At 41.8% G+C, this 27,036-nt stretch overlaps 1 protein-coding gene across 1 annotated transcript in view; it reads left to right on the forward strand.

Moving 5' to 3' along the window:
- Positions 1 to 27,036, forward strand: part of LOC137544945 (uncharacterized) — a 648,464-nt gene that overhangs the window by 228,022 nt on the left and 393,406 nt on the right. Inside the window, exons 48-54 of the mRNA XM_068266042.1 lie at positions 2,308 to 2,508; positions 3,324 to 3,514; positions 4,005 to 4,162; positions 8,275 to 8,374; positions 11,647 to 11,695; positions 14,072 to 14,136; positions 21,818 to 21,980. Of these exons, the coding sequence (XP_068122143.1) occupies positions 2,308 to 2,508; positions 3,324 to 3,514; positions 4,005 to 4,162; positions 8,275 to 8,374; positions 11,647 to 11,695; positions 14,072 to 14,136; positions 21,818 to 21,980 (927 nt within the window). The remainder of the gene's footprint in view (positions 1 to 2,307; positions 2,509 to 3,323; positions 3,515 to 4,004; positions 4,163 to 8,274; positions 8,375 to 11,646; positions 11,696 to 14,071; positions 14,137 to 21,817; positions 21,981 to 27,036) is intronic.

Below are 27,036 nucleotides of genomic sequence, written 5' to 3' on the forward strand. Positions count from 1 at the left end.
GAGGTCCCCAGAGTGTCAAGTGTTCCGTTCTTGGGCACTACTATCACGCATGACCTGCGGTGGGGGGAGAAAACCAGTTTAATCCAGATGAAGGCTCAGCAGAGACTGTTCTTTCTGAGACAGCTGAGGAAGTTTAGCATGACGCGGAAACTGTTGACTTTTTTCTACACTGCCACTATTGAGTCCATCCTCTGTTCCTCCATTGTCCTCTGGTACGCAGGCGCTTCCGCAAGTGACCGGTTGAAATTTCAAAGAGTCACCAACACTGCGGAGAGGATTATTGGGTCACCTCTGCCACCCCTAGACCTCCTACACACCAACCGTTTGCAGTGTAGGGCATATAGGATACTGAACGACCCCTCACACCCTGGCTGGTGTTACTTCAACCGCCTCCCCTCTGGCGGCCGCCTCAGGACCATTTTCACCAGAATTACAAGGCACGGGAACTCTTTCTTCCCCAGGCGGTCCTTCTCTTGAACTCACTCACCCTCCCATATGTGAGCCCCTAAGGACACGGTTCAGCCCCTGTGCTCCGTTTTGTGCATTGTTATCACTACTATGTTTATGTTCATCTGCAATGTGTTGATGCTTACTTGCTTGAATGTCTGTTTACTGCTCCCTTTGTCTCATTCCATGTAACCACAAGCAATTCTGGATGTGACATGGTTGCACTTGGCGAATAACGTTTTTTGATTCTGATTCTGGTCCCTGGAAACCACAGCAACACTTGGTGACCCATCTGACTAGTTCAGGGCAACTAAACCACTACTGCCATGACAGAGGCCGGCAAGAGAACATTCACATCATCAGAGGGTCCTCACTGTCCACTGGGCTGAAAAGCTTACACTCCATCTGCTCCCTGCAGACATACCCAGGCACCCCATGAGGGAAGAGTTGCACTGTAATTTGGTACTCTGGGGGTTGTCCAGTTTGGTCCTATGGAAGCACTGGCCCTGTATTTCTCCTGTCTATTTTTCATGCCAACTGGCTAGGAAAACAGTCTGGGGAGAATTTATTTAACCAACCTAACCTAATGAAGAATCAAAGATAAAAGCAAGCTCGGCCACTGTGTGATTACACAATACTAGGAGAATATTTGTGTCTGGAGTGGGTTTTTAAGATTCTTCAACACTCCTTGTTTATGCAAGGAAATGCTACCTTACATATCTGCATATTGAGTAGCAAACCTGCCTTTTTGATATATTCCGAATGTAATGCACCCATTTAACTACTCTGTAAAAGTCTATAGTTAGTATTTTGCCACGAAGGTACAATAGATGCTGAACATTAATACAGTATTAACAAAATTCCCTCTTATATAGTTCCCTGATATATAAAATACATAACCAATAAAGCCATAGTGTAATAAAAGGAAACTAATATGCATAGTAAAATAATTCTTAGCCGTCTATAAAATCTTTTCATTGTTATTCCACAGTGACTTAATTATTGTAGTAGTAGTTCAAGTTTTTTTTTTTCATTTGTTTTGTTCTTTCAATCTCTATCTTGTTCTACTGGTAGTAAATAAAAACATAATAAACAAATAATAATACAAATAAAACTTTTGTTGCCATTTTGATTTATGAGATGAGATAACCGGCCTGATTGTGCTTTCCAATCTTATCTTGTGAGTTACAGCAGATCTCTGATGGAGATCTCATGCTTTGTTTTCTCTCAGGAACACACGCTGTTCTTTTTTTCTGCTCTCTGACTAAACTTTATGTAACACTTCCTGGCTAACAAACAGACAACATTGTCACATGACTCTAGTTCAGTGGATAAGCTATATAAGGACATATGAATAATCACATATCTTAACACAGATCACATACAAAATATCCAGTTTACATTGCTTCTTAAAAATGGCATCAATATAAGATGGGTGACCTTGGATCGTTTGTACTGGGACTGGGAGACATTTTTTTGTGTACACTTTATGAATCCAACATATGTTTAGCTATTTCCCTGGCTTTCTCTCCTCTGGAAATGTGGGCTGTGACTGTAAAGGGGCACAACTAACTAAAAGTAGTGAGATGTTTCCTTTCCCTAGTTTATTTTTCTTGGATACGCTAGGTGTTTTTATATTTTGAGTAGTATGTAAAATAATATGTAAGTATTTATTACTGTGTAAGTATTTTTGGGTCAAAGCTCAGAATGCAGAGCTGTAGGATGTGGCAAGACAATAGCTTTGCATGGTAGGCCTTGCCTCATTTTTACTTGTATTATGGTTTAGGAGCATAATTGTAATTGTGTTCGGCACTTTCTTCAGAGATTACCCAAAATTGAATCAAATGTTTTTCTTTTCAGGGCAAGTGCACAATACAAGTGAAGACTGGCAGCAGAAATTAGAGGACAAAGCACTTGCAACAGCAATATACAATTGCTGGTTACCACAATTGTCAAACAAAAGAGTACATGCCTTTAGGTGTATTTTGGAGGCAGAATTTCCAGGTTTATTTGATGATGTAAAAAACCCACATGACAGTTGTGTGGAGGACAGCAGTTTAGGTAAGTGTAGCGGCTGGGTGAACTGTAACTACAGTATATTTTTCTTCTAATACTGAAGTAGCAATACTGTAACTATAGTTATAACATTAGTAAAATTAACTTTTGAAAATTAGAGATATGACATAGAATTTGCATCAACTTGGAATTATTAGCACGTCATTAACCATTCCTATTCAGAATAAAAGAATAACGGCAGACAGCAAGCAGTTCATTGAACCTTTAGAATTTAAAGGATCACTATTGCGAAAAAGTGTAAAATTTAAAATACATGTAAACACATACCAATATTGGTATTCCAGAGTAAAATGAGTCATACGTTATTCAGTGTGGGGGGGGGGGGGGGGTATAACCATCTATTGAAAAAGGCTTTCCTGATTGTCAAAATCAAGAGGTGTGCAGTCACGGACTGAGACAACCGTGTCCTCACTTTGAGTTGTTTACATGGCATTTTGTGTATGGACTTTACTGACTGAATGCTTCGTGCAGATCAGTGACTCCTACTATCAAAACCAAAAGAGCATGACAGCCAGATAACTGGCATTTAAAAAAAAAAAATAATGATGGCATCTTCCAGGTTCCTCTCAGTCCAGGTTTTCTTTAATTACTTAATTTATGTACACATGTGTTCATACATGTACTTTGAGTTACTTTATATATTAACTACTGTATCCTGACAGCAGCGGTAGCAATTCATATGCCAACAACACAAGCACATGTTAGGAAGCAGAGGCTATTTTCTGTAAATTAGCTTTTTTTTTAGTGTAAAACCGTATAAACTGTTTCTGCCACTAAATCTGTTATGTCTTTGGCTCCAGATGGTCCGCTCCCTGCAGTCATTGCGGCAAAATATGGTCTTGGCCAGCAGGTTCTCTCATCTGAATGTACGGAAGAAACCAGCGTCCCGAGTGCCATAATAAAAGCTGCTGAAAAATGTCATATTTTTCCCAGTTACGCATTTGTATCCAAAGTTTCCCATCTGGTTCAGCTGGCACCAAAATATCAAACAGTAAGTACAGATGTAGCTCATAATGACTAATTTGAATGCCTCATCAAAGTTATTGGAATGATTGTTTTTGCTGTAGGCTATATCCATGAAATACAGGAGCCTGGAAAGCCCTGCACATTGTCAGCAGGCATGTTCCAAGCCTTCCCCCAGCCTGCACAGCCTTATCAGCTGTAGTCTTTAGGAATGAAAGAAATATAAGCTGAAGACATAGAGGCTTAGTGTACGCCTTCCAGGGGCATCGCTTCCGTATTCTGTTGGGGAAAGCTAATGCATGATGTGTGTTTGAATGCCGACCCTTTAATTAATTATCTCTTGAGCTGCCGGTTGATTATCACACATGAGGTGAATTGTGGCCAAGACAGAGTAAGATTAGCAGGATAACCGTGTATTTTAGCCCACTGCTGTGGAGAGTAAATGGCATTTGACTGATCATATGGCAGGGATGAATTGTTGAGTAACTGGTGCTCTGTGTTCATTCTCCTTTGCACAGGTGGTGGTGACAGGTCCTCCAGGGAGTGGAAAGACTACTTGCATAAAACTGTTTGTGGAGCTACTCAAAGGCGAAGGAAAGAAGATCAAATTAGATACAGTTTACACTGAAGCTCTCCAGCCTGGCCAATTTTTGGGGCTCATGAATAAAAACAATGGGTGAGAAGACATGATATAGATGTGTGTTTTGGCTGAAAATTACACAATTCCTCCAAGTTCAGTCATCTAAGTTCATTAACAACATTTATTGATCTGTTTGAAATGCTTCTGAAAAGAGTGTGTGACCGTGGTCAGACATGCTGAAAGGCTAAATACATTTGTTAGACACAGTACATTGGAATTGGCTAGCTAAAGATCACCAGATTGCTTCTTAATTTTCTCCATTCATCATTCCTATTCTGTGCAGAGATGTGGAAAACATGAACTATTAATGACACTTGACATTTAGGTTGTGGATACCGATATAGAGCATCATGAATGTGAGGCAGTGACTGTCCATGGTGCTGGAATAATTCACAGGTCCAGCAAGCTTTACTCAGTTGGCAAACACTTCTTTTCTGTCCATGTACTCGGTTTCACTGTGTTGAAATGGTATAACTTTAAACGACTACTCAAGCGAGAGGGATATGGATGCTGCCATATTTATTTCCTTTTAAAGGGTACCAGGGCCCAAATAAAGATGAGAAGCGGGGGGGGGGGGGGGGAGCAGGCATGTATGGTGAGCTGTCCCGATGCTCACCGCTCCCCCCGTTCTCCTTTCTGCCCCCCTCCTGTACCTGTAATTGAACTCTGGCCCCGTCTTCCGGTCGGCCTGCACTGGCCACATTGCACGAATACTACAGTATGCAACCGAGGTCGGGAGTGCTCTGCTCATGCGTGTGACGTCACAATGTTGTCACATGCATGCGCAGAGTGCACCCTGCCAGGTCAGTACCTATTCAGTAAGGAGTTCAAGGCAAGACTCCCTAACACTGCGGGGTGGCCTCTTGAGCACAGCCCAGTGGCTACAGCTCTTGAGCGCTTTGAGTCCGACAGGGGAAAAAAGCGCTGCACAAATGTTTGGATTATTATTATTTGGGCTCTGGTATATTTTAAGCAATACTAGTTTCCTGGCTAACCTGCTGATCCTCTGCCTCAATAATTGTAGCCATAGACCCTGAACAAGCATGCAGCAGATCAGGTGTTTCTGACATTATTGTCAGGTCTGACAAGATTAGTTGCATGTTTTTTGGTGTTATTCATAAACTACTGAAGCCAATTAGATCAGCAGGGCTGCCAGGCAAATGATATTGTATAAAAAGAAATAAATATGGCAGCCTCCATACTCTTCTCACTTCAGTTGTCCTTTAAACCTGTCATTATTTCACATGAGGAGAAGAACAAAGCCAGATAGACTTTGGATCGTTCTGTTAATAATAATAACAGTAAGAACATGAGGTTTGAATGGATATACATTAAATGAAAGGTTAATGGTAGCCCAAACCAAAATTCACCCTTTTACAAAACCTCATTATATTTGTTATAAAAAACGTTCTGGATTCCTTAGCTGCTAATATAAAATGTGTTTGGCTGCCAGGTTTGGTTTTCTAAACACGGCAGGTAAATTGAAATATGCTGACGTGCAGTCATTGGGGAATTGGTTTTGGGGGAGGGTTATTGGGGAACAGCTCATCCAAAATTTCATTGCACACCTCTTAAACAGTTCATCTGTATGCACACCTAGCTGGCACTTTAGCTGTCACTCTCTGATCAGGTGCTTAGTCATATATATCAGCTTTGTGACTCAGCTGTTGTCTGAGAGTGCTAAAATGTATTTCTTGGAGGGGATTTATTTCACAAAATGTTATATTGAATTTAATGAGACATTTTAGTTCTCTATACCTAAAACTAATAAGGGTTACCTACACCAAAACCCCTCAGTTATAAAGTTTGAGTATTGATGAGTCTCCATCAGAATCTTGAAGATGACCACTGTCAAATCACAGCGTCACTTACAAGAGCCCCAGTCAGTTTATTGATGGGGCATAGCTACATATATAGTGCAAAGGGCATGACATTGTTGGATCTCCATGCGTGTGTTTTTTTGGGATGAAGCCTGGCAATTACTTTCATATAGTAGATAATGTTGTGGCCATCCATTGTGTTTATTAGTTCTGCCTCGCAGGAACAGTTAAGTATAATACTTGTTTAAGAACAGCCTCAGGCATTCATTGAATGTAAATGAGCAACTTAAAAAGCAGGAAAAATGCTTTTCCCTGCCTCAGTAGCTCCTGCATGTCTTTGTTATCCTGAAAGTGGTGAAGTCAGTGCAAGCTGATTAGAGCTTAATTTCAGTGATGACCCTATGTGCCAAGTACTTCTACATTTGGGCAATTTGCTTTAAAATAGCAAAATCAAGTAACTCTTCACACACTTGCACACAAATACTCATTGAAACATAAAGATAAGCTACCACTATCCCTACAGCTAATTAAAAAGGAGAGGTTTTAGTTTGCAAAACAATGCATTATTTTATATTGAGGTTGATGTGCATAACAGCGGTAATACTGCCGTGCACACACAGCACACGGCAATATTACCCTTCCTGTCTCCTGAAGTACCGTGAGCTACACTATTAGTGCGACCCGCAGTACTCCAGGAGCATGACTGTTGCTACGGTAATGCACATTACTAACGAGCATTACCATTAGTAACACTTGTTACCATAGCGTAATAGTGTAACTCACAGCAGTGCAGGCGGAAGGAAGGATAATATTGCTGCGCCCTGTGTGTGCACGGCAGTATTACTGCTGTTAAGTGCTTCAACCCATATAGTCACATATACTGTGCAGAGGCCCCTCTGGGTAAGTATGCATCCTATCACTGGCCCCATAACATGCATAATGCAACATGTAAGCATACAGTGCATCGACCTAACAAACAGATTAGGAACACATATCCGTATTGCTCCTAAAGCTAAAGCTACCTATTACTCCTCTCCTGGGGGCAGGTAGTGTATCAAGACTAAAGCTACATACACACCCTGGCTTGAACTCTGCTGTGGCAAACGATAAAGACTGGCTCAGCCAAGAATCTTGAAAGGAAACCAGTGTGTGTACAGCGTCTGTCTGACGATTGCTAAAGATCTGGCATGCTGGATCTGTAGTGATCCCCAAACTTGAGTACCATCTGATTGCATTGTTCTCCCCCCTACTCTGTCTGCAGTAAACTGCTCCATCATGCGCTGCTTGTTGTCCCTCCACCTCCTGCATAGCAACAGATGCATCACTAACCTGAAGGCTAGTGAGGCATCCGTACAGTGTTGGCACTGCACTGTTGCCCAAAGCATTGCGTACCGATTCCTGACACGCTACAGAAATTCCTCAGTGTGTACAAGGCTTAATCTCTTTCAATGTCACTACAGCATACATCCACTCACACCATAAGCACACACCAGCAAGAGTGGTGTATATGCTGGCAGTGGTTACAAGGCTGTGAGAAAGAGCACTGAGATCAATCCTGGCCACTAGGATATCCAGATAAAAAAGACACAGAATCCAGGCTCCCCTCCATAATTTGGACACTTAATATGTTCTGATAACTTACCCCCCCCCCCCCAAAAAAAAAAAACTGCCCCAAAACAGTCAGAAGAATCAGTTATGGCAATATAATTATTTCCTTCCCGCCACTCCTTTCCATATGTTGTGGTTTATGCAGTCTCCTGCCCTGCTCGGGCATCCCTTCCCCGTCCAGCAAGCACCTTGGATCAACTTTCTATGTTGGTTGGTTCTAGCTCTTTGTGTACAATGACCAGGTGGCACCACCCATACACTCACACTTCAACCAATGTATGGATGCTAGAATTATTGAAGTCAGAAAGGTGATCCATGGTCCTAGCAAGGTCGGATGAATGCCTGGCCTATGGAATGAGCAGTGGAGACCGTTGCAAATTACTGCTGAACTAGTCTCTTTTGCCCAAAAACTCATAGTTTGGGCACTATATTTCAATTTACTTTTCAAAATGCTATCGCTATGGAACACATTCCATAAATACTTTTCAATCTTTTACTTACAGCCGTGCAACAACCAATATAATAACTATGACTATAAAAGCAACATAACCAAAGCAGTCTTATTTATTTTTTTAGCTTAAATCTTCTGTTTTTCTTGCATAATTTATAAATCGTAATGAAAAAGATTACCGTACTTAGGGAGGAACTGGTATGTAATTCATCAGCATGGTGCTAAAGTATTAGATTGCAGTCAAATTGTTACTGCCATGTATTTTTCAGATGGAATGATGGACTGCTGCCACAGCTACTTAGAATGTACTGCCAGCCATGTGCAGTTGCTGACCAGACTCATTTGAATATCTTACACCTGGATGGAGAGGTAAAAAACATATAAACTGTTATGTGAATTAATGTTATAACTTTGCAGAGCACCTTTGTGACCTTGTTCTGTAATAACTGATATTAATGTGTTCTGCTATGTACATAAAGTGCACAATTTTTAAAAAAAATTATTTTGCTAGAAAAAAAAGAGTTCAAATTTGCTCCAAAAACAGTGTTTATAAACAGATAAAGTGAAAAACAGCGTTAAATAATAAACTTACATAAATGAATGCATACGTCTTGTGGATAATGCCATTCAAGTGGGAAGAAAACAGCATTAACCCTGCTGTTATGTGTCTGATGCTATATGTGTATTTTTTTGTTCTGAATCCACAGACTTATGGTTCCATGCATGTGAGCTTATTACTTCTTTATTAATTGTGTTTTTTTATTAGCTTTGAGACCCTGCATTTTGGGCCTTTAGACCCAATATTTGTAGTCTTGTTTTCTGGTGAGTGCATTTGATTTGGGAGTGCAGCTGAGCATACTCAAGTTGGAAGCAGACATCTCTATGGATGATCAATGAAATGCAAATATTTCCAAGTTCATGAAGATTTATGTAAGTTTTTATGCAAATAAATGCAGCTTGAAAATGGACTGATCAATTTAAACCTGGGTGGGACTTAATTGGTTCATTTTCAAACTGCATTTATTTTCTTAAAAATGTTCATAATGAACTCGGAAATATTTACATCTCATTGATCCTCCCTAGACATCTTAAATAAGTTTATGTAAATAGCTTCTCCAGTGTGTAATAATGACTGTTGTGATCTGTACTTTAGCAATGTGATGTTATTATAAAATGTTGACATTGTAAAATTAACCACATTTTTCAGTGCAGTTGTGAAAACGTGATAACTGGAAATATAAAGTGCCCATTAACGGTACAATTTTTTCACTAAATGCGATCTTTCGATGCGATTTTTATGATCGAAAATAATCAGAAGGTAGTTATCGATTGTTCGCATTTACTGGACAATTCTTTTTTCAAATTAAATAATAAATCCAACTTTCGGGTTGATTTTTATCCTTTCTAGCAATCCACCAAAGAATCATTCACTATCAATTGCCTTCATAAACGGCGAATTTTCGAAAAAATGCATTCATTAAAATCGCATCGAAAGATCACATTTGGTGAAAAAATTGTACAGTTAATGGGCACCTTTAGAAAGACTTAGCCAAAGTTGCAAGAGGACAGTTGATTAAGCTAGAATTGAGGCTTCATAAGTCACATGCACCACACTCTTCACTATCTGGAAACTTGTACGGTCTTAAAAGAGTCACTGCCAAATGTTTCCCTGCAGTATTGATGTAATTCCTGCCAATCTACTATATGTGTTGAAGTAGTGTGAATTAGAACTGTGATTGTAGGTAAACCTTATTCTGGTTTTATCCCAGGTCCCCAGTAGTACAGAGACTGGAGTACAGCACCACAGAGGGCACTTGCCTTCTGTTTCTTTCATCAGTTTGTGTCACTTTTCCTGAGAAAAAAGCTGAGGCACATGACTGCAGCTCCTTTTACACTTATGCCTTTGTGTTGCACAAAATCGGTGTATACCGACACAGAAGCATTAATAGTTTTTTGGGTTTTTTACTAGCATTTTTTGTTCATTCTGGAAATTGGCAGCTCTATAAATGTACCTCCAGGACCAGGTTTTGTTTGCCTCACTACAGTGACTTACTTTACAAATCTCTGTGCAATCACCATAAGTTACCTTTTCATTATAAAGAATAATTTATGAAGGAAATACAGCCTGATGCTTTATCTTTTCAGCATTATGTAGTACATCTAGTGTTGATGTAGTGCATCTAAAGTATCCAAAACAAATATTAATCCTTTTTTTTCAGTACAGTTTTACTGTATGAACAAAGATCAGTGCCCACAATAATTTTTGGATACTGAACATGCTCCTTCATAAGGGGAATGGTCCATATATATATAAACAAAGGCCGGCTTCTTCTCAATGTGTTTCCAGCTTCTAAAAGCTCTCTGTAATGAATAGCGGAGATGCCGCCGCGCGGTCTGGCGGCGGGGCGGCTGTCTCCGCGTTCAGACCGGCGGTTTCCGCACAGCAACATGTGTCTGGTTTGCCTGGGCCTTCTAGTGCACACAGATGGAGAGCTACGCGCGCGCGTGCCAGAAGACAGGACCTTTATGCCAGCAGGAGAGGTATCAGCTGATCAGGACGATCACTTGATCCCAGCGGAACTCCTGATTGGCTGAGTGGCTGGGGGCGGCACTGCGGAGCGCTGTAGTATATATAGATCTTGCTTGTCAGTTGCTGGTTGTCTGCCGTTGCGAATACTTACGTGTGAGCACTCAGACCTCAGTCAGATCCCACAGTGTGTTAGAACCAGTTGGAACTGGGAATTCACACTTAGCCAGATTCTGCTCTTGATGTTTACTTTGTCATCATTGTGTTATACTTTAGATCTGTTCCAGGGTGTTGAGACCAAGGACCTCACACCCAAGCATAGGAGACTGTGTTATTCTTTAGACTAGTTCCCGGGTGTTGAGACCAAGGACCTCACACCTCAGACTAGGATTGTGCTTGATATCTGTTATGACCTCTGGCTCTGTTGACCTCTCTCTTGCTTTCTGTCACTGTACCTTATCTGCTCGTGTGTTGCCGACCTGGCCTGTCTGACCCTTCTGACTGTCACTGATCCCTTGAGTGATCAGTCTGTCTGTATTACCCGTGACACTAATCCACCAGGTGTCAGGTAGCTGCGAGGACCTCCTGTTCCTCAGAGAGTTCTTCCTGCAGTCCAGCCAGTGGCCTCTACCCCATAGGAGTCCACTGGCTGCAGTACAGTCTAATTCCCAATCCATCAAGGAATCACTGGCTGCAAGATTATCTCTATCTCCTCCGCTTAAAGAGATAGTCCCTGCACAGTCAAGGGCCACCTGCCCCTCAGGTGGTCACTGGCTGCAGTAGTATCTGTGTCTCTCGCTCCACGGGAGATAGCCTTACTGTTGCACCAAACACTCTTTAGGTGTCCAGAGGCTAGTCATGCTTGTATTATTGGTGATTCTGCAGATCAGCCATAATCAGGTATACATCTGTATTCTTGGTGATTCTGCAGATCATCAATAATCAGATACTCTCTGTGTGCTGACACTAATCGTTACACTCTCGTCTGACATCAGCCAAGTACTCTAACCTGTTATTGACATTGATAAGCTTGTTACCAATACTGTACTTTGTAATGTTTAATGTAGTCTGTAGTGTGTAATGGTACTTCATTAAATGTATTATATTCTTTTAGATCAGGGGCCACGAAATGGAGCTCATGCAGAACATGTTCTGTGGTGCCGGTAAGTAATCAGTTAAACCGAGTAATATCACAGATGTCCCTATTAAAGCAAATGACTAGTAATTATATATTAGTATTTGGATTTCTTTACTATGAATATATACTAGTTTTTGTAGACCTTGATGCTGATGATGTTCTTTGCTTTTTTTTTTAAAGGGAAATGCTACATTCCTTAAAAAAAATACAGGCTATTGAAGTCAATAGCCTAGCTCGGGAAATGCACGTTGTTACCGTTTGTTTGCATTTTGCATTCATGTTTTCCCACACATTTTTAAATCGTAGAGCTGTCTGTTTTTTTCTACACAATGCCATAAATTCGACAAAACATTTTTAGAAAACACAATTGCAGAAACGAACGCACTGGGTGGAGACTCAGGAATCGCCAGGGAAACAGCCCTGCAAGTGTGTTCTCTGCCTTTGGGATGTCAGAATTACAGAAATAATAAAGTAACATAGATTTGCTACATTTTTGTTGCCAACATTTTTAGTTCAAGAACTTGAAATTTGTTTGACATTTGCAAAATGATCATCTTGCAATCATACTGCTTGGTATGGGACCCCTTGTGAAAAAGAAGGAGCGAGATCAGTAGGCGGTATCCTGCTGCAGTAGTGGTTGGTTGATCATCACTCAACTCGGTGAATCATTGAAGAAGAGACTCCCAACATCAGGGGACACCTGTACTTATAGCCCACCTAATATGATTTAAAACACAATAATGAAATACTTACCTCAGTAGTTGGAAGCCTCTGGATTGTCCAGAGGCTTCCAGGATTCTTGTAGAGCCCATCATTCCAGAGCAGGATTCCTAGCTGTGTATGAGTGCATCCCAAGTGGGCATGTGTTCACACATGCCCCATAGATTAAAGCCGCTAATTCACAGCTCATACATGCACAGTCCAGATGTGCTTGTCCATGCATGCTCATGACTAACAGAAACCTATGAGATTGATGTGAGTCAAATAGGTATAGGGATCCTGCACTGGAAAAGTGGTCTGTAGGATAATCTGTGTAGAGGCTTCTTACTGCTGATGTATCTGACATTTGTTTTTTTACTCACTTCAGGCACCCTTTAAGCAAGACATCTCCCCTTTAAAGCCTTGTACATATACTACATAGATCTCAGTAAAATGGTGCTGTTTTTGGCCACCTTTGTCAAAAAACTAGCATGTGTACACTGTCCCCAAAATTGTTAAAGTGGACCTGCGCCATGTACTGTACGTATTTAGAGAGTTTAGCCTGTCTAATTCCCCCTCATCTGTGACTAATCACAACCTAAATTGGATCTCTCAGCTGTGTCAACTGGTTGCCTCAGTAGAACAGCTAGTTTGTAAACCCAGCATGTTAACCTTATGTCTCTTTCCATGAAAGCAGGAAGTAGATACACAGCAGATTTATTGCAGGATTTGTATCAGCTGTAACAAAGAAATGTTTTTTCTTTAAAGGTTAATATGCTGTCGCTTATCTTTTAGAGCAGAGAGGAAGTTCTGAGTTCAGGTCCACTTTAAAGGAGTACTGTAACCTTTAAAAAAATGAGTTCAACCTACCTGGGGCTTCTGTCGCCCCCCGCAGACATCCTGAGCCCACGCCAGGACAGAACGATCCTCCAGTCCCCACTGTGGCTCGCTTCTGGTTTTTGCGACTTTAATGTCGCAAACAACTACACCTGCACAGCCCTGGCCGCGCATGTCCTCGTTCCCGCTGACGTCACCGGGAGCTCCCTGCACAGACACAGTATGCGGCGGGGGCCGGGGGATCGTTTTGGTCCGGTGCAGGGGGGCCGTTAGACGCCCCAGGTAAGTTGAACACATTTTTTTTAAAGGTTACCGTACCCCTTTCAGTGTACCATTTCAGGTTTTTAGGTCTGAGCTGTTGAGATTATATCATCATGCTTCTCAACCCTACTGACTGAAACCAGGCTTGAAAAGCTTAACTGCTCTGCAAAAAAGAGCAGTCTCCCAGTGGACTGGACTACCACTGACAAACAGTTGAAGCAGTACATTTCATTATCCATTGTGTAAAAGCCATAGCAATCCTGAGCATGCAATTGTTATTTTTATAATGAGGATGACAACCACAGTTGAAAAGTAGAATTATATTTTTCCTGAAATTCAGATATTACTGCTGTTTAAATATTGAAAAAGCTGAACTCATTAACATATGAAATATGTTTTGTTATTATATGAATGTGTAATTATAGTAATTGTCTCTCCTTTTATACAATGCTCTAATTGCTGAACTATTACTGCTAAGATAAGCAGTCAAGTAAAATGCTATCCTTTGCCGACTCCAGATTCATGTACTTATTGAAAAGAATATACATTTATTAATTTATTGTCCCAGCATGGAATCTAAAAGCATTATTTTTTTTTGTATCAGAATTTTTTACCCTGGAAAATAATGAATGCATTCCGATATCTGACTCACTTCGTTTTTTTGGGGAGGTAAGTAATAACAAATTATAAAATTAGACAATTGCAGCGCTCCTCTGTACTACAAATAATGTGATTAGGCTGCTAGGAGAAATAGTAAGCATACACTCACAGTCTTACTAAAATAGGAGAAATATATACATAGATGGACTCCTGCACACTATGCAAAGAGAAATTCTTCCCTTTATTAGAATAAAATCAATTAAATTAATTAAATTCACAGTAAAAAATGCTCAAAGAGGCCTCTACCAAACATTAGAAAACACACCCTTAGCTTTCTAGCAAAATATCCTGCGAGCAATCTCACACCTCATGCACACCACCGTACACACTGCGAGATTTCGCACAGATAATTGGACATGCCACAGGGATTGCTCCTGCAATGTTCCTGTAGATAGAGCCTCCTTCTTGCTCCTAAATCAAGGTAAAATGTATACAAACACCAATATCCATACATAGATAGCATAAGACATTGAAGTCCACTTGTATTTCAGCAGTCCGAAATCGGTTTCATATCTTGCACAATTTTTATAGAGCAGCACAATAGCGGCATTCAATAGAAGGAGCGTATCTCCTAGTACTCACAGCTCTGCTCGATTAGCGTGTCTTTCAGTCCAATTCGCTGTGCTCCATCGATCAAACAATGTCCTAGTGGAGATGCGGCATCTGTACGTGGGTTTTGTGACAACACGTGATGTCACACAACGCAACTTCCGGGTCTTTTTGTGGACCGCAATTCCTGCAACAGACTGAATCTACTGTTATACTCCTGATTGTGGAAGCCGCCGGCCAGGGCTCCGCAGCAGTCGAGTAGGTCTGCATCGGCTCTCTCCATCTCCCCAGCCCACATACAGATGCCGCAAGGCTGGCAGGCAACTGGTATTGTTTAAAAAGAAATACATATGGCAGCCTCCATATACTTCTCGCTTCAGGTTCCCTTTAAATAAGTTCAAAGCAGAGACGGAGGTCTTGGCACTAGACACGGCAGGTGGTCTGGAGCCACTGGTGCTGGAGGACACGCGCTGCTCAAATAAAGTAGCAATATTTCCGGAGAGAAGGAAAGAGAGGCACAGTGCCTGTAAACACCGTGCCAATTAGTGCCTCTGATGATGCGTTAGTACGCGAAACGGCTGTCAGGCCTCACCTAACCCCCACTGCACGCTGCTGTATGTGATGCCCATTGGAACCAAATAAAGGTGTGTTTACAGGCACTCTTTCCTTCTCTCCGGAAATATCCCTTTAAGGCCTCTTGCACACTGCAAGCGATTCCGATTCAGATTCCGCTTTTTAATTAGTTTTTACATCCGATTCAGATTCCGATTTGCAGTGTGCAGGGAGCAAACTGCAAATCGGAATCGGAATCGGATGTAAAAACTGATTAAAAAGCGGAATCTGAATCGGAATCACTTGTAGTGTGCAAGAGGCCTAAATAAGCATTGCATGCTAAATGCTGATATTTTGGAAGAAATACTGTAGATTCTCTGAATCTGTCCAAAGATGGGCATTTGTAAGCTATCATTCTGCAGAAATCCAAAAAGCAGAAATGAGGAAATCATTAATTTGAACAGCTAATTTCAATCAGTTTTTCTGGATTTATACAGTGCAAAATGAACATGATCACAAAATGTACTTCACGTTGTGATTTGTTGCTAATTGAACCAGCATGAGCAGCTGCAGGTGTTCCCGTTACTAAATAAGAGAAATGAGCAGAACATGATAATTCATTCAGTGTTGTAAAATAATTAGCTCACAAATAAAAATGTTGATCATCTTCTTATCCCCGTTTTAAAAGCCATCAATGTTATATGATATAGTTTCTGTGCGCAGAGTCAGACGAAACTTGCTCTACACAGTACATAAAGGGCCTGCCCATTGAATCATTTACTCAGCTGCAACATCAAAATTTGAAAACCTAAAACCCAGTCTCATTTTTTGAAAAAATATTCTGCAGTGTTTTTCCATCAATTTTATGCCTTGCTTTAAAAGGAACATGTACAGAGTAAAAGTATTTAAAATAAACACATGAGTTAACTTCAAATGAACATTACATAGTTACCTTGCCATCAGTTCCTCTCAGAAGCTCACCATTTTCTTCTGACAATGATCCCTTCCAGTTCTGACAACATTTTGTCAGAACTGAAATATATCAGTTGCTGTCAGTTATATATCAGTTGCTGTCAGTTACAGCTGAGAGGAGAACTGATGTGTCCATGTTTCTCTATGGCTCAAGTGGGCGATGTTACAGTTTAACTGTGTGCTGACCAGAACGCTGTTATGGTGTAATGGCCATTTTCAAAATGGAGGACGGAGAAATCCATTGATCACAGTGCACAAACAGGATGCAGGAGAGGAAAAAGAGATTGAGGAGTAGACTACACAGGAGGTAAGTATGACTTGTGTATGTTTATTTTGACTTTTAATTTTCAGTTCAGGTTTTCTTTAAGCAATGGACAACTCAACTGGTATAGGTGCTAAATGACACTTATATCATGTCTCATAATATTTATTTTCCCTGGTACCATAGAATGATTTAGAGCTGCTTTTCAAGGGACTCCGAGCAGTGCAGAAACTATGGAAAGATGCATATCATTTTAAAGCTCTCTTTCTCCTCTTTCCGATGATATATAAACCGCTGCCCTACGCCTTTTAGTTTTCGCTATTTTTGCGAGTGAAATTGCAGCGGCCGCAATTTCAATCGCGAAAATAAAGAAAACTAAAAGGCGTAGGGCAACGATTTAGGTGTCGCCAGAAAGAGGAGAAAGAGAGCTTTAAATGATATCCATCTTTCCATAGTTACATTGTATTACACAGGCCGACTTTTTCTGCTGAATGGAGCTGCTGACACTGGGGAAAGTGTCGTCCTGTGTAATACAAGTAACTATGGAAAGATGGATACCATTTTAAAGCTCTCTTTCTCCTCTTTCTGGCGACACCTAAATCATCGCTCTACGCCTTTTAGTTTTCCTTAATTTCGCGAAATTTGAAATCGTGGCCGCAGCAATTTCAATCGCGAAAATAGCGAAAACTAAAAGGCGTAGGGCGGTGATTTATATATCATTGGAAAGAGGAGAAAGAGAGCTTTAAAATGATATGCATCTTTCCATAGTTTCTGCACTGCTCAGAGTCCCTTTCAGCTATCAGCAGAGTTTTTCTCATATTGTTTTCAAAATTATTATTATTTAACTTTATATATAAAGCACTAACCAATTACGTAACACTGTACAATAGATAGTGGAGACTTTACAACATTTAACAATGATACACAGGGACGATATAGTGTTCAACGATTGTACATAAAATTGTAATGTAACGATGTAGGGATAAATATAGCAGATGAGTCACTGAGTCCATATGGAGGTGGAGAAGAGCACTCGGAGTGGAGTGCCCTGCCAAATAGGTTTATAGTACTTAAAGGAATTAACATTGTTACAGTTGTAAGTACAGCTCTTCTGACCCCCTAGAATTCTCCTTAATGCATGCCACTACTCACCATATTCCCCTTAAATGCTTAAAGTGGACCTGAACTCTTGCACAGGACAGAAGGAAACATATAGAAATGCACCCTGTATGTATTTAAAGAGTATAGCCTGTCTAATTTTCCATCATCGGTGACTAATCACAAGTTGTCATTTGATCCCTCAGCTGTGTCAGCTGACTGTCACAGCAGAGACCTAATTGGTAAACACAGGATGTTAACAATATGTCTGCTTCCATGAAAGCAGGAAGTAGAAACACTGCAGATGTATTTCAGCGTTTGTATACGCTGTAACAAATAAATACTTTTCTTTAAAGGTCCTTATTCTGTTGCATATCTTGTAGAGCAGAGAGGAAGTTCTGAGTTCAGGTACGCTTTAACCGTAAAGTAAGGCCTAATGTCAAGACTGTCAATAATTTAAAGATCCATTGCAGTAAGCAAATTTCCTAAGCAAAGGTATGGGACATATATATATATATAGTCATCAACCAAATAAAAAAAGGGGATATAGGGATCTGTCTTACTGCCGCAAACACAACCAGTTAGTAATAACTATAATGAATCAGAAGGCTTTGGTCTCAAGTGTAATTCAACATGTAAATACTTTTATTGTATCAAAATTCAGGGAGAATAAAAAATAGGGATAATTAAAAACTAGGGAAGGGATGTTGCGGATTCAATAATAGCATAATACATGGCCGGCCAGTCATTCATACCAGACCACTCATTTCAAACACACCAATAGATCCCCCTCATGCAACCTAATGGAGCTCAGCGCTGGAAAAGGATTTCACAGAGTAACGTGATTAAAAGTCCAGTAATTAACTAGTAGCTCTTCAATCGTGATAGATCTTAGTATCCAAGCGAAAGTTCATAAAGCAGAAAGTTCATGAAGCAATAAGCAGCCAGTAGCAAGTTTCAGCATATAGCATGTAGCGTGCATGGCATGATAAATAAGCATAGATCTCACCAAACTGGCTTCCGACTTCCGCAGCGCTGCTTTGATAGGTCGTTAGGTTGAGGAGATAGGTGGATCGTAGTCTCTGGGGGCTCCCCTCTCTAACGCTTTTTCTGCCAGGTCGCCATACTGAGAGGGCTTTTCTGTGAGGCACATGTGGAATCAAGGCTGGCGTCCCAGCACAGCTCCAACAGCTCCCCCCTAGTGACGACAGAGAAGGAGGTCCTAACGAAGTAAAAACGGATGCACAAGGGGGGAGGGAATTACACCCTGAAGAAACGCCCACGGCGTGAAACGCGTCGGTGGGCGGAGCCAATAGCAACGTCTGGCCGTGTTGACTACTCTTCACGGGGAACTACCCTACCCAGGAGCCATTGCAGGCAATAGAGCGGCCGTTCCCATTGGAGGACCGTGGAGATCGCTGTTGGAGCTGTGCTGGGACGCCAGCCAGCCTTGATTCCACATGTGCCTCACAGAAAAGCCCTCTCAGTATGGCGACCTGGCAGAAAAAGCGTTAGAGAGGGGAGCCCCCAGAGACTACGATCCACCTATCTCCTCAACCTAACGACCTATCAAAGCAGCGCTGCGGAAGTCGGAAGCCAGTTTGGTGAGATCTATGCTTATTTATCATGCCATGCACGCTATATGCTATATGCTGAAACTTGCTACTGGCTGATTATTGCTTCATGAACTTTCTGCTTTATGAACTTTCGCTTGGATACTAAGATCTATCACGATTGAAGAGCTACTAGTTAATTACTGGACTTTTAATCACTTTACTCTGTGAAATCCTTTTCCAGCGCTGAGCTCCATTAGGTTGCATGAGGGGGATCTATTGGTGTGTTTGACATGAGTGGTCTGGTATGAATGACTGGCTGGCCATGTTTTTTTGCTATTATTGACTCCGCAACATCCCTTCCCTAGTTTTTAATTATCCCTATTTTTTATTCTCCCTGAATTTTGATACAATAAAAGTATTTACATGTTGAATTACACTTGAGACCAAAGCCTTCTGATTCATTATAGCTAATGTCAAGACTGGCATTATAATAACTGATAGCTCACAGGCAAGCAGTACTTTTGTCATGTGACCGTTGGATTTGTTTATATTATGTATTTGCTTTGAATAAAAAGGGGAAAACAGCATTTGGCGTACACACACACACACACACACACACACACACACACACACACACACACACACACACACACACACACACCAGCCCTGTCCCTTGGCATAGGAAAGTCTGGAGAGCAGGAAATAAGTGGATGCTCTTTGCAGCAATTTTGTATACCTTGCAGCACTGCACCTAATACTCACACAGGTGACCACACAGTGTAGTCCTATAGGACCACTTGCTTCTTTGAGTTTGGCACTATATTCAGTTCAAGCGCCTGGCCACAATCAGCCATGACACTCTCAAGTTATTGTCCCTAAAGCAGTACATCACATGCAGTGGCATAGTGGTTGAAGTAAGATGGGAAAGCAGCACAGAAAGTGAATATACACAGAAGTGTAAAGGAAAGTGAAGAATGGGCACTAGTCTGCAGGCGGATTACTTCTCAAACAAAATACAGACAAGACAGTCAAGACAGGCGAAAGTAGAGATGAAAAAACAGGATCTAGACAACACATATCTGATAAACTGTTGCTAATAAACTCAAATGGTGGTCATGCTTGTATTTCTTTTGGATCCACTCACTATTCTTAATTCATGTTACCTCATACAGACATTTATTTTTTGCCAGCTGAAAAAATAGTTTGTGACCATTTTTTGCCAACTGCCTGTTGGGAGCCAGCCAAAGTTTATGCATGCTCAGCTTAGCCAAGATGCAAAGATGTAAACAGAAAAAAGAGAAGCTCCCATTGCATCCAGGAACAGTTGTTTGCTGTAGCAAATTGCTTGTTGCGTATGTTTAATGGGCAAACAATATGAGTGACACATGTACAATCATCAAACTCAACTGTTGTTTTGGCAATCAAAAGTGCAATGTCTGTATGCATCTTAGCCTCTCTTTTTTTTGCAATAAAGATAGGAGACCGATGTCCATGCTTTTTTCTCTTTACACAATTCTGGATGTTTGTTGTCTATGTTACACAGTAGCATGCTGAACGTGACAACTGCTGATGTTTTGGCATAATACAGGAAGGTGAGACAATCTTTTCCTCAGTACTAGGTGCAGGGTACACCTAGGAAACAAGCTGGGGGACTTCAGCTACCTTGCTGTGATTTGCCACTAAGCACACACAGTAATAACCTATGTAAATCTGAACTAAATTAACTCTATAGCTGGCAGTTCTTCCCACAGTACTAGGTGCAGTTTATAGCTAGCAAACAAGCAGAAGGACTAGGTACCTTGCTGTAATTTGTCACTAAGCACACACAGTTCAAACCTATGCACACTCTATAAAAAACAGCTATAAGTTGGTAAAACAAACCTAACTCAAAGGTATCTCTCCCGGAAGCATACATGTTTCTCCCTGCCTATCTCTTTCTAGCTGCTATCACACAGACAATGCAAGATGAAGTGAAAAAAACCTTCTCCCCACCCTGCTTTATATCTGCCTGTGGTGGGATCTTTTTTCATTGGCTGCTGGGGCTTGCTGTGCATCCTGGGAGCAAATGATATGATCAGCAGACACCCATTCTATGCTTCCCATATAAACTTTGACACTGTACTGCCCTCAGATTTTGCCTGTGCTCATTCAGGGAGAAAGTGACTGCATGGTGATTCACTAGGCCTGTCTCTTGGAAGAATTTGATAAGTAAGAAGAGCCCAGTTCCTTGCGAGATCGGACTTACAAATCTCACTTGCTCATCCCTGCTCTACAGACATGCCCCCTGAAGGAAAGCTATGGGGTTTCTGTGAGATGTTCCATCCACAGAACTGTACTTCCACATGACTATATATGCACCGTCACATGTATTTTTCACATTTTTTGCTTTTCTAGTAATGAAAGGGTGTGATACAGTCAAGAATGCCTTCTATTATCTTCTTTTCTTATACTGATTTCTGGAAGCTGAAATTGTTCAGTTAATCGATGGTAGCTACAAGTCCGAATACATCAGTGATAGTAAGAATGTTGTATTTTTAATGTTCCTTTTTATCATATCCTAAATAGAGCAATTCTGCTTTAGCATATGAACAGAGGGGGGCACTGTGGCCACATGCTTGTGAAAACATCTACAGCTTATTGCAAGCATTCTTTATTTGGATTATTTAAGGATGTACTTCATTTGTCATTGTTTCTTTTGTAGCTGGATACGTTAGCCAACGTGAGCCCTTCGGTTTTGTGTTGTATTGGTGTCCTAGCCATGACAAGTGATGATATAGATTGCAAATTGCCTCTCAAAATGTGGATGACAGCCCAAGCAGAAGAGCATCAACCTTTGTTACATCAACTCACCAAGACATTTCTAGGTAATTTAGCTGATTCTCACTGTCACACTCCATCAATAGGAAAATACATAGCTTTTTACCATTTCTTACAGGAACTTTCTTGATCATTTTAGCAATTAATGAAAATACTCCACAAAGATATCATACATTACATTTTTTATTGAATTCTCTTATTGTAGCCACTAACAGTTTTTTATCTATCAGACCAGCAAGATTTACCAACTGATGTATATCAGAGTGTACCTGACTGGATATTTTAATATAAATGTAATGATTTGATTGCTAAGTTACTTAATCTTCACATTACATAGCTGTTGGTAAATATGGTGATCTTTACAATTAAAATATCTTACCTTGGGTTCCCTTTAAGTCTTGTGTATTCTGGTCTTAGCATTTTTATCTGATGTGTTTCTGAAGCACTTCAAAACCATTTTAAATACTGTGTTTGCATTTTGAATGGGATTTGAGTTTACCCAGCTGCAAATTAAAAGTCTCAAATTAAGCACAGATTTTTAACTACTTTACGACCGCGTCACGCCAATTGGCGTCAAGTCCTGGGGCTGCAGTTTCCCAGGGAACGGCCACGCGCATGCGCCATTGTTCCCTGCCCGTTCACGGAGCGGAGTTCCGTGAATAGCCTGCTAGCCGCCGATCGCGGCTAGCAGGCTGCTTGTAAACGAAAGGGGAAAGAAATCCCCTTTGTTTACATGCATACAGCTCTGCCGGGGGCCGCAGCGGTGTACAAGATTGGCGCTTCCCGGCCTCTGATTGGCTGATGCCTATGAGAGGCGGAACAGGACGGATCACCGTCCTGTTCCTATTCAGACACCGGAGGGGAGGAGGTAAGGGGAGGGAGAGAGAGCCTCGTAGAGACTAAAGAAAAAAACAAAACACTGCTGCAGCGATCGGACCCCTCTGGCGGCATGTCCCCTTAGGGACAAAAAAAGGAGGTGAGTCTGATCGCTGGGCTCCCAAGCTGGGCTGTGCAGGAGGCCCAGCACTGCATAAAACGGCCTGGTTGTTAGGGGGGGTTACCACTGCGGTCGTCAAGTGGTTACTGCAGATAAAATGCTATTCAAACAAACTTTTCAATGCTCTTAGCTCTCAAATGTTGAGTCTCTCATGTTTACTAATAAAGCTTATCTACACCTATAAAAATTCCAAGCACAACCACCACATATTTTGTGTTCAGCTGGCAACCTTTTCCATAGGCTGCTTTACTTTTTTCCTATGTGCAGCAGTCCCCCTTTCATGTGCAGCCCCCTAGAGCCCTATGGGTAATGGCATTCCTCCTCATTGTGCTGCATACACCCTCTTATATGTGCATTACCCAAATGGGGAAGTGTAGTATTTGTCCCTTCCTTTATCAGCTGTATATAACAGATATATATAAATTATGTTTTCGGCATCAAATCCTAAATTCATTACTGTGTTTCTCTGAAAATAAGCCCTCCCCTGAAAATAAGCCCTATCTTATATTTCAAGCATGCTTGAAATATAAGTTCTCCCTCAAAAATAAGCCCTATCTGTATACTGGTAGAAAATCAATGCTATGCTAGTGTGTAGGGAGGTGTGCAGTCTTATCACACCTCCCTTGTGGCTGCGTTCCCCTCCTACCACCTGTAAATAGCTAGCCTAAGTAACAGGAGAAGTAATCTCAAATAGGTGCCGAACAAAACATACAGCAACCACAAAAGAAGCAAACTAGTGATATCTTCCTTTTAAATACAGTCTGCTCAAGTTCATGGAATAGTATTTGATACAGATGCAGTCCCTGTAGCTCCAACATGCAGTCATTAAGCAGCCCTCTCACCCCAACAGAGACCAAATACCAGTGTTCACACACAGATTTAATGCACCAGCCAGTCTAACAGTAATACAACAGTTTATCATAATGATCTGGACTGGGCTGCTGGTTTCTGCCTTGCCGGCTACCACATATGGTTACCGTACCTTTCCTGCCATTTCTCTGTTGTCTGAGGCTGTGTCTGAGCTCTCCCCTTTGCTAGCTGTTATGATCTCTATACATTGCTTTTTTTGCTCTTGCAGCCCACTGTCTCTCTCTGTCAAAACCAGCTGGCATCACTACCACACTGCCTGGTTGGACATGTGACCACCTGTTGGTTAGCTGACTGGCCAACACTCCAGGGTCTAAGAGGAAGCCTGTAAAGTACAAAAGAAGGAACTGTACGTAGTGTGAAAATGTTTATTAAAGGGAAGCTCCTCACACTTAGATTGTATCCAGTGCAGTTTCTAGGCTAAAATGCACCCAGGGCGAGGGTGTAAAAATTGTGCCCCCCCCCCCGGAGCAAGGTATGGGTGCCCGCAGTATCGGTTAGCCAGGTCTAGTTGCACTCAGTATAGGTCCCCCCAGTATAGGTAGCCAAGAATAGGTACCCCAGTATAGGTAACCAGCTATAGGTCCCCCAGTATAGGTAGCCAGGCATAGGTGAGCCAGTATAGTTGCACCCGGTATAGGTTAGCCCGGTAGGTGCCTCCAGTATAGGTAGCCAGTATAGTTGCCTCCAGTATAGGTTAGATAGGCAGGCGTCCCCGGTATAAGTTAGATAGGTAGGTGCCCCACTATAGGTTAGCTAGGTGGGTGCCTCTAATATAGGTAGCCATAATAGTTGCCCCCAGCATAGGTTAGATAGGTAGGTGCCCCCAGTATAGGTTAGTTACGTAGGTGCCTGCAATATAGGTAGCCAGTATAGTTGCCACCTGTATAGGCTAGCTAGGTAGGTAGGTGCCCCAATACAGGTTCGATAAGTAAGTGCCCCCAGTATAATTTTGATAGGTAGGTGCCCCCAAGTATAGGTTAGATAGGTAGGTGCCCCCAGTATAGGTTTGATAGGTAGGTGCCCCCCAGTATAGGTTAGATAGGTAGGTGCCCCCAGTATAGTTTAGATGGGTAGGTGCCCCCCAGTATAGGTTAGATAGATAGCTGCCCCCCAGTATAGGTTAGATAGGTAGGTGCCCCCAGTATAGGTTAGATTAGGTAGGGGCCCCCCAGTATAGGTTACATTAGGTAGGTGCCCCCAGTATAGGTTAGATAGGTAGCTGCCCCCAGTATAGGTTAGATTAGGTAGGTGCCCCCCAGTATAGGTTAGATTAGGTAGGTGCCCCCCAGTATAGGTTAGATAGGTTGGTGCCCCCACTATAGGTTAGCTAGGTAGCTGCCCCCCAGTATAGGTTAGATAGGTAGGTGCCCCCAGTATAGGTTAGATTATGTAGGTGCCCGCCAATATAGGTAAGATTGGCAGCTTCCCCCAGTATAGGGTAGGTAGGTACACACCCACACCCCCATAATGGGGTCAGGAGCTGGAGCCGCGGGGAGGGCAGCCCGACCTCTCCCTGGGCCGCCCTCCGTGCTCCCCCCTCAGATGCAAAGTAATTAGCGCAGCAGCCAGGAAACTCTGAACACAACTACTCACCTCCCTGCCTTCCACTCGCCGCTGATCTCCTCTCGGCATAGATGCTGATACACATGCTGCTTCCGGCTAAACAGAAAGCAGCGTGTGTATCAGCGTGTATGCAGAGAAGGGAAGATCAGCGGCGAGTGGAACGCAGGCAGGTGAGTAGTTGTGTTCAGAGCTTCCTGGCTGCTGCGCTAATTACTTTGCATCTGAGGGGGGAGCACGGAGGGCGGCCCAGGGAGAGGTCGGGCTGCCCTCCCCGCGGCTGCGGCTCCCCCCTCCTCTACAGCGCCCCCCACCCAACAGCGCTCAGTGCGCCCGCACGGGCTGCACGACCCTAAAAACGGGCATGATTGTATCCTTACAATGTAAATACTTGTCAACTTGCATATTACCATTAATTCTGGTATATGTTACATATGGTTTTCTTACACTTACATTTCTCTCTGGGAATTGGCATTTCACTAAATTCTATTATTAAGTTAAGAATTCTATCTGGATTCAATCCTTAACTTGCAAGTCCATGAGTTATTTAGCACACCAGGCTTCTCAAGAACAAAGGTGCTGTTTTATTCTTTAAAGAAAACCTGTACTGAAAATTAAAAGTCAAAATAAGCATACACATGTCATACTTACCTTCCATGTAGTCTACTCCTCAGTGTCTTTCTCCTCTCCCGCGTCCTGTTTGTTCACTGTGATCAAGGGAATTTTCCGTCCTCCATTTTGAAAATGGCCATTACCCATAACAGGTTTCTGGTCAGCACACAGTTAAACTGTAACATCGCCCACTTGAGCCATAGGGAAACATGGACATTACCTGGTACATCAGTTTTCCTCTCAGCTATAACTGACAGCAACTGATATTTTACTGACAGCAACTGATATATTTCAGATCTGACAAAATATTGTCAGAACTGGAAAGGGATTATTGTCAGAAGAAAATGGTGAGCTTCTGAGAGGAACTGATGTAATGTTCATTTGAAGTTACCTCATGTGTTTATTTTAAATATTTTTACTTAGTACAGGTTCTCTTTAAAGAATGTGGAAAACACCATAAGTTGACAATTGTTTCAGGGCCATGCAGGGTCCTCTTCTTCAGAACAGTGGTTTTTGACACATGGTTTGAAGAATAAAACAACACCTTTGCTCTTGAGAAGCCTGGTGTGCTAACCAAATCATGGATTTGTCAGTTCTATGCAGGGTGTTGCTTTGCACCCTAAGTTATGCACCCAACTAACATGGTAAGGTGTGCTACTCCAAACCTATCTACTCCAATCCTTAATTTAAGGATTAAGTCCATAATGTAAGGATTGTATGAGGTAACCTTGCTTAGTGAATACTAATTTATTACCAAGGTGATAATAGGAAAAATAATAATAATAATAGGAAAAATTATTCAGAGTCCTTATTAACCACCCTGGCGTTCTGATTAAATCGCCAGGGTGGCTGCGGGAGGGTTTTTTTTAAATAAAAAAAAAACTATTTCATGCAGCCAACTGAAAGTTGGCTGCATGAAAGCCCACTAGAGGGCGCTCCGGAGGCGATCTTCCGATCGCCTCCGGCGCCCAGAATAAACAAGGAAGGCCGCAATGAGCGGCCTTCCTTGTTTTGCTTATATCGTCGCCATAGAGACGAGCGGAGTGACGTCATCGACGTCAGCC

The sequence above is a fragment of the Hyperolius riggenbachi genome, chromosome 2 (genome assembly GCF_040937935.1).
Source record: "Hyperolius riggenbachi isolate aHypRig1 chromosome 2, aHypRig1.pri, whole genome shotgun sequence".
NCBI lineage: Eukaryota > Metazoa > Chordata > Amphibia > Anura > Hyperoliidae > Hyperolius > Hyperolius riggenbachi.